The sequence below is a fragment of the Nelumbo nucifera genome, chromosome 8 (assembly GCF_055504915.1).
Source record: "Nelumbo nucifera cultivar China Antique chromosome 8, China Antique-T2T, whole genome shotgun sequence".
Classification (NCBI taxonomy): Eukaryota; Viridiplantae; Streptophyta; class Magnoliopsida; order Proteales; family Nelumbonaceae; genus Nelumbo; species Nelumbo nucifera.
In genome coordinates, this window is record NC_142656.1 from 10,339,826 (window position 1) to 10,352,050 (window position 12,225).

General features: G+C 37.2%; 1 protein-coding gene across 9 annotated transcripts; it reads right to left on the reverse strand.

Annotated features, from left to right (window-relative positions):
• Positions 1 to 3,495: 3,495 nt before the first annotated feature.
• LOC148789619 (uncharacterized) lies at positions 3,496 to 11,870 on the reverse strand. 9 transcript variants are annotated; one of them, XM_088893271.1, is made up of 5 exons: positions 11,657 to 11,839; positions 11,517 to 11,593; positions 8,770 to 9,050; positions 6,143 to 7,054; positions 3,496 to 4,791 (listed from the first exon to the last, which is right to left on the reverse strand). In XM_088893271.1, exons 3-5 carry the CDS (start codon positions 8,872 to 8,874, stop codon positions 3,895 to 3,897), a joined length of 1,914 nt encoding a protein of 637 aa, XP_088749397.1. In that variant the 5' UTR covers positions 8,875 to 9,050; positions 11,517 to 11,593; positions 11,657 to 11,839; the 3' UTR covers positions 3,496 to 3,894. The 9 variants fall into 9 exon arrangements, with proteins under 9 accessions (XP_088749397.1, XP_088749396.1, XP_088749398.1 ...); XM_088893270.1 differs by having other exon boundaries at positions 8,770 to 9,065; XM_088893272.1 differs by having other exon boundaries at positions 8,770 to 9,065; positions 11,717 to 11,810.
• Positions 11,871 to 12,225: the final 355 nt, after the last annotated feature.

The following is a 12,225-nucleotide window of genomic DNA, read 5'->3' on the forward strand; positions in this document are numbered from 1 at the left end:
AAATGGTTCAATTGAGAGGTACAAAGCTCGGCTTGTAGCCAAAGGATACACACAAACTTATGGCATTGATTATCTAGAAACCTTTGCTCTAGTTGCTAAAATGAACTCTATTCGTGTGATCATTTCTCTTGTTGCCCATTACTCTTGGTCTTTATATCAAATGAATGTGAAGATGCCTTCCTCAATGGGGACTTACAAGAGGAAGTGTATATGGACTTACCACCTGGGGTGAGATTTCCTAACAGTGAAGGAAAAGTTTGTCGCTTATAGAAGTCCTTGTATGGGCTCAAGCAATCTCCTAGAGCTTGGTTTGACAAGTTCAGAAATGCTATCTTAAAGATTGGGTTTTCTCAATCTCAGGTAGACCACACTTATTCATTAGAAGAGTTAATGGAAGAGTAACAATGTTGATAGTATATGTTGATGACATTGTTGTGATAGGTGACGATATCACAGGTATCTCCCAGTTAGTCCTTCCTTGCTTCCGAATTTGAGATTAAAGACCTTGATAATCTCCGATACTTTCTTGGCATTGAAGTTACAAGATCTAAGAAGGGAATTTTTCTGTCACAAAGGAAATATGTACTTGACTTGCTTCATGAAGTTTGAAAATTAGGGTTTAAACCTGTAGAAACTCCAATTGATCCCAACCACAAGTTGAGTGCTACTGAAGGAGAAGCTTTTCCAGACAAAGGGGTATATCAAAGATTGGTGGGCCGCCTTCTATATCTCTATTTGACTAAACCTGACATATCCTACGGTGTTGGAGTGGTTAGCCAATATATGCATGAAGCTAGGATCTCTCATATGTAGGCAATTAATAGATTTTAGCCTATTTGAAAGGATGCCCTGGTAAAGGGATGTTGTATTCCAACCACAACCATCTAAAGATTGAGGCTTACACAGATGCAAATTGGGCAGGGTCCATTGATGATGGAAGATCAACATCTGGTTATTGTGCATTAGTCGAAGGCAATGCGGTTTCATGGAGAAGCAAGAAACAATCCGTTGTTGCTCGTTCTAGTGCTGAGGCAGAATATAGGGCAATGGCTCATGGAGTGTCTGAACTACTCTGGTTGAAGACCTTATTAGCTGAGATGGGCATCCAAGCGGATATCCCAATGAGACTATATTGTGACAATCAAGTAGCCATAAACATTGCCCACAATCCTATTCAACATGATCATATAAAGCATATTGAGGTGGACAGACATCTTCAGGCATTGCCACTTCTGGGAGATTGTATTGGCAAAGATGATTCAAGTGTTCAAATTGGAGCAGTGATGAGCCATGGCCTCGCATGTGCTAAAGTCCAGAATGAGTCACACTAACCATCTTTCTCTATATTCACTTCTGAACTATTTCTTTTCCACCTGTTTCTGACTAGATATTCTTAACAGGTGAATGTCATGGGCACGTAAAGCAAACTCAGACATGATATGGATTTGAAAGTGGCATAGGTATGTGCTTGTTGTAGAATGTCTACAATCCAAAATTTTATCATTTTTGGAAAATAATGTTAGTTGGTTATGGAGACGTCCATAATATCCTTGGGCCTTACGGGTGCAGGCACCAAGAATGCTCGAATTGTGGGCATATTGCACAAGCTTTTAGGGTATTAATATAAGGAAGCTGGTCCATTGTTCGGCATAGGCTTCTCATTCCTCCGCTTCATTTGGTGTTCTCTTGTGGTTGTGTGGGTTACTAATTTGCTTGGGTTATATGTGTAGTTTTATCTTGCTTGAGGTCTTACTACTTTGGGGAAGGGCTTTCCCACTAATGCGCCTTACCATTGTTTCCGGTTTTCAATAACAATGTAAGTATAGGACACATTTCATGCTTAATGGATTTCTGTTTACATTTTATTTCGTGGGGTAAGTGCTAACTGTTTCTCATTAAGCTTTAAGAGGTGGCTCAACTGGAAGTTGGCCTCCATTCAAGATAGGGTTATCAATGGGTGGGGTTCGGGTCTAGTCTAGGTAGAAGCACTCCCGAACCAATAATTAATCAAGACAAAATCATAGACCCAGAACCATCCTTGTGAACTTAAAATTTAGGTTTAAACAATAACATATGTTAAAAATCGAACCAGTTAAACTTAAAGTCACTTTTCTTATTTAAATGGTAACCTAAAATTAAAATTTTGATCATATGACTTTAATAAAATTGATAGAAAAATTCTAAATTATGGTAACATTTATCTATCTATCCATCATATTTGACACTTTAAACCTATAATATGATAAAAAAATGTAAGAAAATGAAGGAAATATTATATATAGCTAACAAAATAATTGGTTTGAGTATTAATCCGTTTGGGAGGGGTGAGACCAAAACCAACCCAATTATTAATTCTGACATAATCACGGAAGCGAAACCTTTATAATTGGCTCAGTCTGTTCGGGCCCATTGTGTAGACCTAAATCGTTGACAGCCCTTCCAAGAAATAGAAGATGGGATGGCTGATGCTGCAACAAGGTTGGTATCTCTTTTTCTTCTCCATTGGGATCTGCTCTTCTAGGTAAGGACCTTTCTAACCCATACTCAATTCAAGCTTTTGCTATTGTAGCATATGATTATGTCGTGCAATGTTGATTTTGGACTCGCACAAAATAATAAATACTTCTAAAGCAATTTCAGCCTTGTCATTGCAGGCGCATTCTTATGAGTTCACATTGCCAATTGTGGTATCAGGATTGACTACGATCGTGTAAGCCAATGTTATTTGTATATGCTAAAACTTTTTTAAAGGACTGCCATTTCTTTATTGTCATTGTTGTCCTTGCAATTTTTCTTAGTTTTTAAACTCATCTAGACATCTTCAGGCATTGGAACTTCTGGGAGATTGCATTGGTGAAGATGATCCAAGCTTTCAAATTGGAGCAGTGATGAACCATGCCCTCGCATCCAGTGGAGCCTAGAATGAGCTAGAATAACCAGCTTCCTCTATATTCACTTCTTGAACTATTTTTTTCTCCACCTCTTTTTGACTGGATTTTTTTTACAAGTAAATGTCATGGGCACGCAAAGGAGACTCAAACGTGATACGGATTCGGAAGTGGCATAGGTATGAACTTCTGTTTCTCTCTTAGAATTACTGCATGTTGGATTTGGCAACAGAAATATACCCATAGAGAATGGAATTTGTATAATCTTCCGAAAACAATCACCAGAAATAGAATTTCTGAAATTCTAGTAGCTCTTCATCGTAAATTCATAAAATACACGATAAGGATAAAGTTAAGCAATAGTTGACAATGGTTTCTTGGCTGTTTCATTTAGGATAATTTTTCCATCTAAATGCACCACAACCCAGCCCACTTCAACCAAAGTTCTGGTGAGATGAAAAGTTTTAAAAGCCCTGGTAAACTCAGACGGATAATAGTCATGTATGAAGTTTGAGGTAACTAGGTGTCATGGCTCACGTCTGCTTCTCTTCCGAAATCAGCATATGAAAAACATGCGGGCAACCATTTCCAGCAACAGTAGATGATATTTGAAAGATAGTTGAAGATGGGATAAATATTTTCCATTAACAGTATAGCATTTTCATCTGTTACATACAGAATTTGACATTTTCTTTGTCTGCCCATAGCATATCAACATTTGTGTACATGCATCATGAAAGAATACATAGTGGACTACAAGTTGGCTTGCACTGCTATCAAAACCAAGTTTTGTGTGATTCTGCAAGATTGATGAGAAGATGCAATGCCCTTCCCACTATCTACAACTGGTGAGTAGAAAATGATCCTTTTCCTTTGCAGTTTCTTAGGAGTAGATGCAGCTGCTGCAACATCAAAAGTTGTCACTCCAATGGAAAATCAATGAAATACCACAGCACTGTCATATCTATAAACAAATCAATAAACACAGGCCATCCGTTGCCACGTCTTAGTTCAGGAAGACCACTCTATATGAATTTACATTCTGCGGATGTATCCCGAGCTGAATAAGTGACTGTTTCTTGCATCTCATAGGTGCTTTTGCCCCAAATTTACATGTATGCATAAGATACATGGATTTGGTAGCAGTCCAGAGGCTTTCTGATGAGACTTCTGTGTCTCTCAACACCATCCGGCTTCTTCTGATGGTAGCAGCAGATCCATGTTGGTCATTCATAACTACTCCTGGTATCTGTAACACATTGGGATAAGCACTCAGATTTTGCCTTTGATAAATCTTCTCCAGACTCTCCACTGGTATCTCATCCCTCTTTGTATCCGATGTTTGGATCACTTCCTGTTCTTTCATGGTATTCAGTACTCTAGTGGCCTCACTCACCAAACCAATGGCACGCCAAGCCTCTGCTACAAGTTGGATAGTGTTTGCCTCAGGCAAGACACCCACCTCTTCCATGGTTTGGAGCATCTCTTCTGCTTTCCATGGCTGTTTTGCTTCTCCATATCCCCATATCAGGGTATCAAATGTCTTCAAATTGGGAGAAACACCAAATTCACACATCTTCTCAAAAACTCTCATTGCATATTCCATTTTGGATGCACTGCACCATCCACTGATTATAGTAGTAAAAATTACAACATTAGGGACTACATCTGATTCAACCATGGCTGTCAAGAGTGCCTCAGCCTTCTCAGGTTCTCGTGCACGCACATAACCTTTTGCAAGAATGCTGTATGCATGGGTATCAGGTTCAATACCAGCCTTCAACATGTCATCAAATATCTCCCTGCATCTATCCATGAGTCCTGCTGCACTCCATGCATTCATGATAGTGCTAAATGTTATCACATCTGGTTTGACGCCAAATTCTTCCATCAATGTTAGAACCTGCCCAAATAATAACCATCATAACTCCTAGCAAAATTTAGTGGTTTGTGAGGAAAACACAGTTTCTGAAAATTCAATAACTTATAAATCCATAATAGCATGATCAAGTTGAAATTTAAAAAGTGGAAATTGGAAAAATGAAAGGAATAAATTGATAAGATGAATGAAAGAAAGAATTTAAAAGAAAAAAAATTAATATATTGGAATGCAAATACACAGGTAATTTGCTTTATAACCTAGATATAGACACAAGTTGGTGCTCAATAACCCTTACAATATTTTAATTACAAGCAAACTGGTTATGGAAAAGAAACACCGTTTAAAATTGATAAAGCCATGCTGGCTTTAAAGTCATTATCAGATTAAATCCTTTAATAATCAAACAAATATCGTAGAACATATTCCAAATTGTTTGATTTTTAAAATAAAGACACCCAGATCAAGAGAATCAAGATCTATTGTGCTACATATTGAAAGTGATTCAGTGATGTTGGCAGGAGCTTTTAATAGGAAATGGTAATTGATCTTGGGTGTTAGTGGGATAGATAAGTAAAATCCAAGATATGTCCATAAAACAAGCATTTACAGGGAAGAGAACAAAATAGCAGACACACTTGCAAAGATACGAGCAATGGAGCAAAGCAAAAGGATATTTCACACAGTAGGTGATCTTCTGTGTTTGGAAAGAGGGCATTATTCTACAGATAATGTGGGGTTTACTGACATAAGAGAATGGTAACAATGAAAGGTTCAGATCCATAGGTTCGCCAATGGTACACCAGTTGATTGATACAGTAGGAATAGGACAATGTATTTGAGAATTATGGTTATCATAATCCATTGGAGTAAGGCTACGTGTCGCCCCCAATGGTTTTTTTTTTTTTTTTTTTCGGGGGCGGGGGGGAGAGTAGTGAAAGAAATACTTTGATGTATAGGGGTTGTAAGCTAAGGCCTAGTCCCCCTCACCAAGGTTGTAAACCCTTTTTTTTATTCATAAAATTTAATGGTCCAACCAACCCATAGCCCTGAGAATTCCAGTGTAAAAAAATAAAAAGATCTATTTCTATTGTGTAAACATCTGAATGTAAAGCATTGAATGTCATGGTATGTCAAAACGTAGGGACTTCAGAACCTTTACCACTTAAAATAGTTAAGCTTTTGAACTAAGAACCATGTCAATGAGTCAAACGGAAAATCATAATGGCATCAATGAGTCTCTGGTGCATTATTCTAATGAGAACCTTCTGAATCTGGAAGTAATAAATAATGCATATCAAGGAACAATATAGAACTAAATGACAAATATCACAATCAATTAAAAAATGACAAATAATTGCATATCAAAACTCACCTCATCCACGCCATCTGTGTCTGTGGTATCTAGGAAACCTTTGATCAGTGAGTTGAAAACAACAAGATTTGGATGTATTCCAAGATCCTTCATCCTGTAAACAAATCTCAAAGCATCCTTCATATTACCCTCTTTACAATACCCATTTATAATGATACCACAAGTTCGTTCATTGGGCTGCACCTTGTTATTCTGCATCTCCAATATCATCCTTTCAGCCATCTTAGTGTCCCCATTCTGAGCATAAGCTCTTGCCAGTGTGTTATATGTGACAACATCAGGTTGCAAACCAGATGCCACCATCTTATACACCATATTCCATGCTTCTTTAAAGTTGTTCTTGTTACACCAAGCTCTAACAAGGATATTATATGTTCTGTGGTTGGGTTTTAAATTTTCCTCCCGGGACATTAGATCTAGTAGTTTCAACGACTCTTCAGGCCTACCTGCAATTCCATATCCTTTGATCAAGGTGTTGAAAGTGCTTGTTGTAGGTTTAGATTTGCTCCCTTTCATCTTCCAAAAGGTTTTCATGGCTTCCTCAAAATTTCCAGATTCTGAGAAAGCATTGATAATGGCATTAAAAAAAATTGAATCAGGTATCATCCCACTCTCTTCCACTTTAGAGATGAGTGAAGGGATTGACTTGAAGCGCTTCAGCATGGTCAAGGCAGTTAAGAGAGTTGTGTATGTTATCAAGGATGGCCTGTGGCCCTCTTCTATTAAGCCATCAAAAATGAATTGCACTTCATGGGGTTTCCCTCTTTCAATCAAAATGTTCATTAGTTTTGTTTTTGAGCGAACTGTTTGGCAGCTACCTTTGCTCAGGCACACAAAGCAGTGGGATTGAATTTGGGAACCAAGGGAACTTGAAATTGGACGTAGGTGACTCTTCTCACTTGAATGTGGTTCCTGTCAAATTGAAGAACCATCAAAATTTGACCCCTAAAACAATGTATGCAATTTTCATTGATTAACTATAACTATGACATAATTTATCAAAAAAAAAACTATAACCATGACATAGACACATATTTGAACTCAGAAACAACTAGGAATCTGTTCAAATTTCCAAGTCTGAGTTAGCCATTGTGATGAAAGGTCTGCTCTGTTTATTTTTCAAGGGATAGACCTTCTAGCCCCTCTTGGACGTCCCCGCCTTCTGGATCCATAAAACTCAATTTTGATGGCTGTAGCGTGGGGAATCCAGGACCTTCTAGAATTGGGGGTGTGTTTAGGAATGAGGAGAGGATTATTTTAGCTTTGTTTTCAGGCCCTATTGGAGAAGGAGACTCACTTAGAGCTAAGATCTTTGCGGCTCTGGAAGGTATCCAAAAAGCTAGGGACCTGAGCATCAGGAGTTTGATCCTTGAAGGTGATTCAGAGGTGGTGATTAGATGGCTAAGTCTTTTCTTGTATTCTAATGGTGGGGAGCTAAGTCATTTTATCTCCCCCTTTCTTGTACTTAAATTTCACTTCTTTAATAAAAGTTTTCAGTTACTGATCAAAACAAAAGATAAGTTCCACCATTGGACTAAGGTAAACATTGGTGGATTTGGTTATCAGGGCTGACCCAATATAGTAGACTAGCTGATGTTCTTGTTGAACAACAAGTGTTTCTACACTTGAACTGGAAATTAGTATAAAATGATGGAAAAATAACCACTTTTCATAAAAATCCATATTTGAGTTCCATATTAATCATGGTTTAAGGTTTTATTCAGAAAATCATTTTCTATTTTAATTCCAGTATATATATATATATATATATAAACGTGGAGGCATGACACAGGGCACTCCACGAGGCATAATTCAAAACATAAGTGTAAGCCTGTTACGCCTCCTAAAGAGGAAGATTTGACTACACCTCTAGCATGCCTCATGCACCTGAGGTGTACACCTCTGGCATGCACCTCAGGGCGTTTTGGGAGCATCTTGTGCCTCCAGGCGTATGCCTCCCACACCTTTTAAAACATTGCTGAAGTATAAGAATTTGATTACATAAGATTTACAAGGAGAAAAAAATAAATAGAATGAGAAAAGGTAGGAAGAGTTAAAATTTAGAAAAGATTAATTTCTTATTTTTCTTTGTCTTCAATACCCAACCACAGACAGTTCACCAATCTAACCACTGAATTGATCAACAAGATTTTGAGCTTAAATTCTTGTGACACATGCATGTTTGGTGACTTGAGTCAATACACAAAAAAAAAATAAAATAAAATAAATAAATGATTAGGAAACATGGAGTTTATTAATTACCTAAAAATCCCAATAAAGGAGGAATATAAATTTGACTGAAACTCATTCTTTGATCAATCAAATTTCAAGAAAGACGAGAAAAAGGAAAGAAATAAACATGAACAAGAAAAACAGGAGCAGAAGGTGTAAGTTCTGAGCACATGTATACACATACATATTGTACAAATTCCAATGAAAAGAAAGCCAATCTTTCATTATGAATTTCTTCGACCTATCCAAGAATAGACCACCCATTTTTGTATCATATCGCTGAATCATACTAGCAGGTAGCAGCTTCACTAAATTGATATGCACCCTCTCAGTTTTATGCATTTGGTATAGAATTTTTTATTCAGGATGGTTGGAGAATGGGTTGAGGGTAATACCTTTCCATTTGATGCATGAACCAATTCTTTCTTGTTCATAAATGTTCCGTTCTGATTCTTGGATGACATACTGGAGTCAGTCCCCTTGGCACCAAACTCTCTCATATCTTCCACACTAATGTTTCCTTAAGCTGCCTTGGCCAACCTCAATACTTTGATTGGACTTCAGCTTCAGATTGCACAGCTAGGAAGAACTTCAAGCAGTCCAGAGAATTTAAAACACCGATTTAAATTACATTTGCCCAATAAGAACAATCTGAATCAATACCTCCTTGGAAGTCCTATGCAGAACAGGACTACAAACATAAGCCAGCATCATATTTCCAGACTTGGTTGGAAAGAAATATCCTAAAGCTAAACCATAAAAATCAATTACTTGCCTTTTTTCCTTACATAGAACTACCCTATACTTTGGGGGTAGTGACACTTAGGTCCCTGAACTTTCATTTAAGACAGAGAGCTATCCTGTACTTTCAGATTCCAAAACTCTGTTCCTACCATTAGCATTCTGTAAGTTTTGACCTTGTTCTGAGAACATTTTTCCCTTCCCTATATTGCATCTCCAAAACCCAGCTTTTGTAAATTTCCTATCTTTTTCTTTTTTTTTTTTTTCTTTCCATTTGTTTAAGAGGGAGACAAAAGAGAGTTGAAAGAGGTAGACTGTCCACCGTTGTTTGTTCTAAACAACAACAAACCAGGGGGAAAAATGGCCTCATTGGTTCAAAACTGCTGGAATGCTAACGGAAGGAGCTAAGTGTTGGAATCTGAAAGTAAAGGTTAGCTCTCTATGGTACAAGGTAGTTCTCTGTATTTTACCCTTAGTTTTTATACAAGCAACTTTCATACAGTTCCACAAGTTGGCCAAAAAGAAATTGGCTGTTTGGGCCAACCCATATCATATGAGTAATACTTCAAAATTAAACAAAAACCATATAAACTATTCTGCTTGGTATTGAAGAATCACACACCAGAAGAAAATGCTAACTCTTTGATTCAAGTTGTTGCAATGGCCATTGATTTCAAATACAGAAGTGTATAGAGGAAACGGAGGCATGGTGAAAATATAAGGAAAGGTATTCTAAGATTTTGTACATTATAAAAAATCACACAAGTAACAAGAAGACACATGATGAGAAGGGGCAGTATATGTAGCTGTATAATTTCAGAACAATAAGAAACCACCAAAAACGAGAAAGTAATAATTTAGTACAGAAAATTTCCTTCAGTAATCTAAAAAACACAAAAAGGGAAAGGCGGATCAGATATCATGAACACAATTACATAAAAATGTAATTAGATAAACTAACTATTAACCAGCTTAGAAGCCATACCTAAATATACTTTATGAAGTGCTTGAATATGATGAGTTCCCAGAAATGGAAAAGTTAAAAGAGCATTTCCAGGGATTAAGAAGCAAAAGTAAAATGCAAGTGGAAACACAAATTTCCATTCTAAATAGAAAAAAAAACAGCTGGACAAAAGGTTCATACCCTAAAATAATAAACAAAAAGCTAAAACTTTTTATAGTCCTTTTGTTGCTATGCTACACAGACTTGAGTGTGGGTATTGGGTCTCAGGTGAGGTTATGTGTCGAAGAGTCAGATTCATTTGACCTCAAAACCTTTGGGTACAGGGAGTCAGCTATGTTCACTCAAGCTTTCATCCAGTAGCTTTTGTTGGGTGTTCTCTAACTAAGTGGGTATATACACAATCTGTCAAATTCTCACATTGAACAATCAGACACCGACTTGGTGGATCCGAGACACATTCCATGCTTATACCAATGTCATATTCTAACACAGGTACTTGAGGTAAAATCAAGGACCTGGGTATCACTGATTAAATGACATGATTTCTAGTGTAAATGAAAAGAGGGAGATATTTGCAAATAGATTATATTTATTCAGCTAAATAATTGATGAAAAATTGTATTTGGGGGTGGGGGGACCTCCATGTGGACAAAAGGTGGCCAATATAATTCCAGAATCAAAATAAATACATAATTATGTGCGTGAATAGTATTGGCTAGACTTCATTGTTTCAGACATAAAACAAGATAGTAACACATGAAAACGCTGATGATGGCAATGGTGCTGGTGGCAACAATGAAAATAATAGAGTTACATGCAATATGGGTTTGATATAATACAAGATGTGGCAATGGCAAAAAGGAAAGAAAAAAAAGGAAAGGTCAAAACAAACAAAGTAGAGCAGATTGGTACTATTTAAAATCCATAAAATGTTACATACAAATGTAATTAGGTCTCTAAACCAACGTAACAATTCAATACATCAGAAAAACCATGCTGATAGCGAACCCAAATCCTCAAACGACTGTAGTTTATATTGGGTTTTATCTTTTCTTCTCTCTCCTTTTCCTGGTTTACACATTGGGTTTCATCTGACTGAACCAAACCTGACCCCGCCCAGTGCAAACGTGTATTAAATCTTGCAATTACCAGTAACATATACTCTTAAATCGATCAACACGACCAAAAACAGCATCAAAGGACTTAACTCCTAGCAAGTTTTTGCTTCTTTATTCGTCAACTTTTACACATTGAGTGTATAAGGAACCAGAAGTAGGCAAAGGACAAAGAATCAGAAGTAAAAAAGTACAACAAACATAACAAACAGTAATTATGATAAACCAATCAAAACCCATACGGGATCCATTAACTGAATGCAACAAACATCCAATCTTATTCTCAATCTCGAAACTAAAAGCCAGGTAGGTGGAAACATACGCGAAACCGAGAACCCCAACAAGCTAAATTATCGAAGTATCGAGTACGTTAGATCCATTAACCCCATAATCTGCAAGCTGCAAGAAAGTGGAATTCAAGTATGAAATAAGGCCACATTCCTGAGGAGTTCGATGGAGTACCTGGGAATAGTCCTCGGTACTCTGGGGCGGTTGGAGAGAGAGAGAGAGAGAGATGATTACACTGCATCTCCATGTAATCTTGGGACATCCATTAGAGATTCTTATCCACAAAAAAATATCAGAATGAAAATGAAGAGCTTAAAAAAAAAAGAGTGAGGTGGAGAATGTAAATGGAACAAAACAAAGAAAAGGAAACAAGACATGGAAAAATAAAGTAGCGGTTGTTCTTTTTTCCTGGATTTCTTTTATTCTGTTGATAAACAATAAAAAAATCCAAGTAGCCTCAGAACCATGCGATCATGAATGTCCAATCCTTAAAACCGTCGGATTGGAATCTCGAATTCATGGCTCTGGTTGGCAGAAAACCAAAAACTGAGGCAAAATGCCATCCATCATCTCTGACCGTCAGATTAACACCGATGGGCATCTGTGTACGTAACTTACTGAGATCCACAAGGTGAGAAAATGAACGAGTGGTCAAGATCACTCCTTGATAAGATAATTCCAATCCAAGGATGTCAACCTCGAAGAGGTCGTCGTGGCTTAAAATCATTTTGACATTTTCCTTC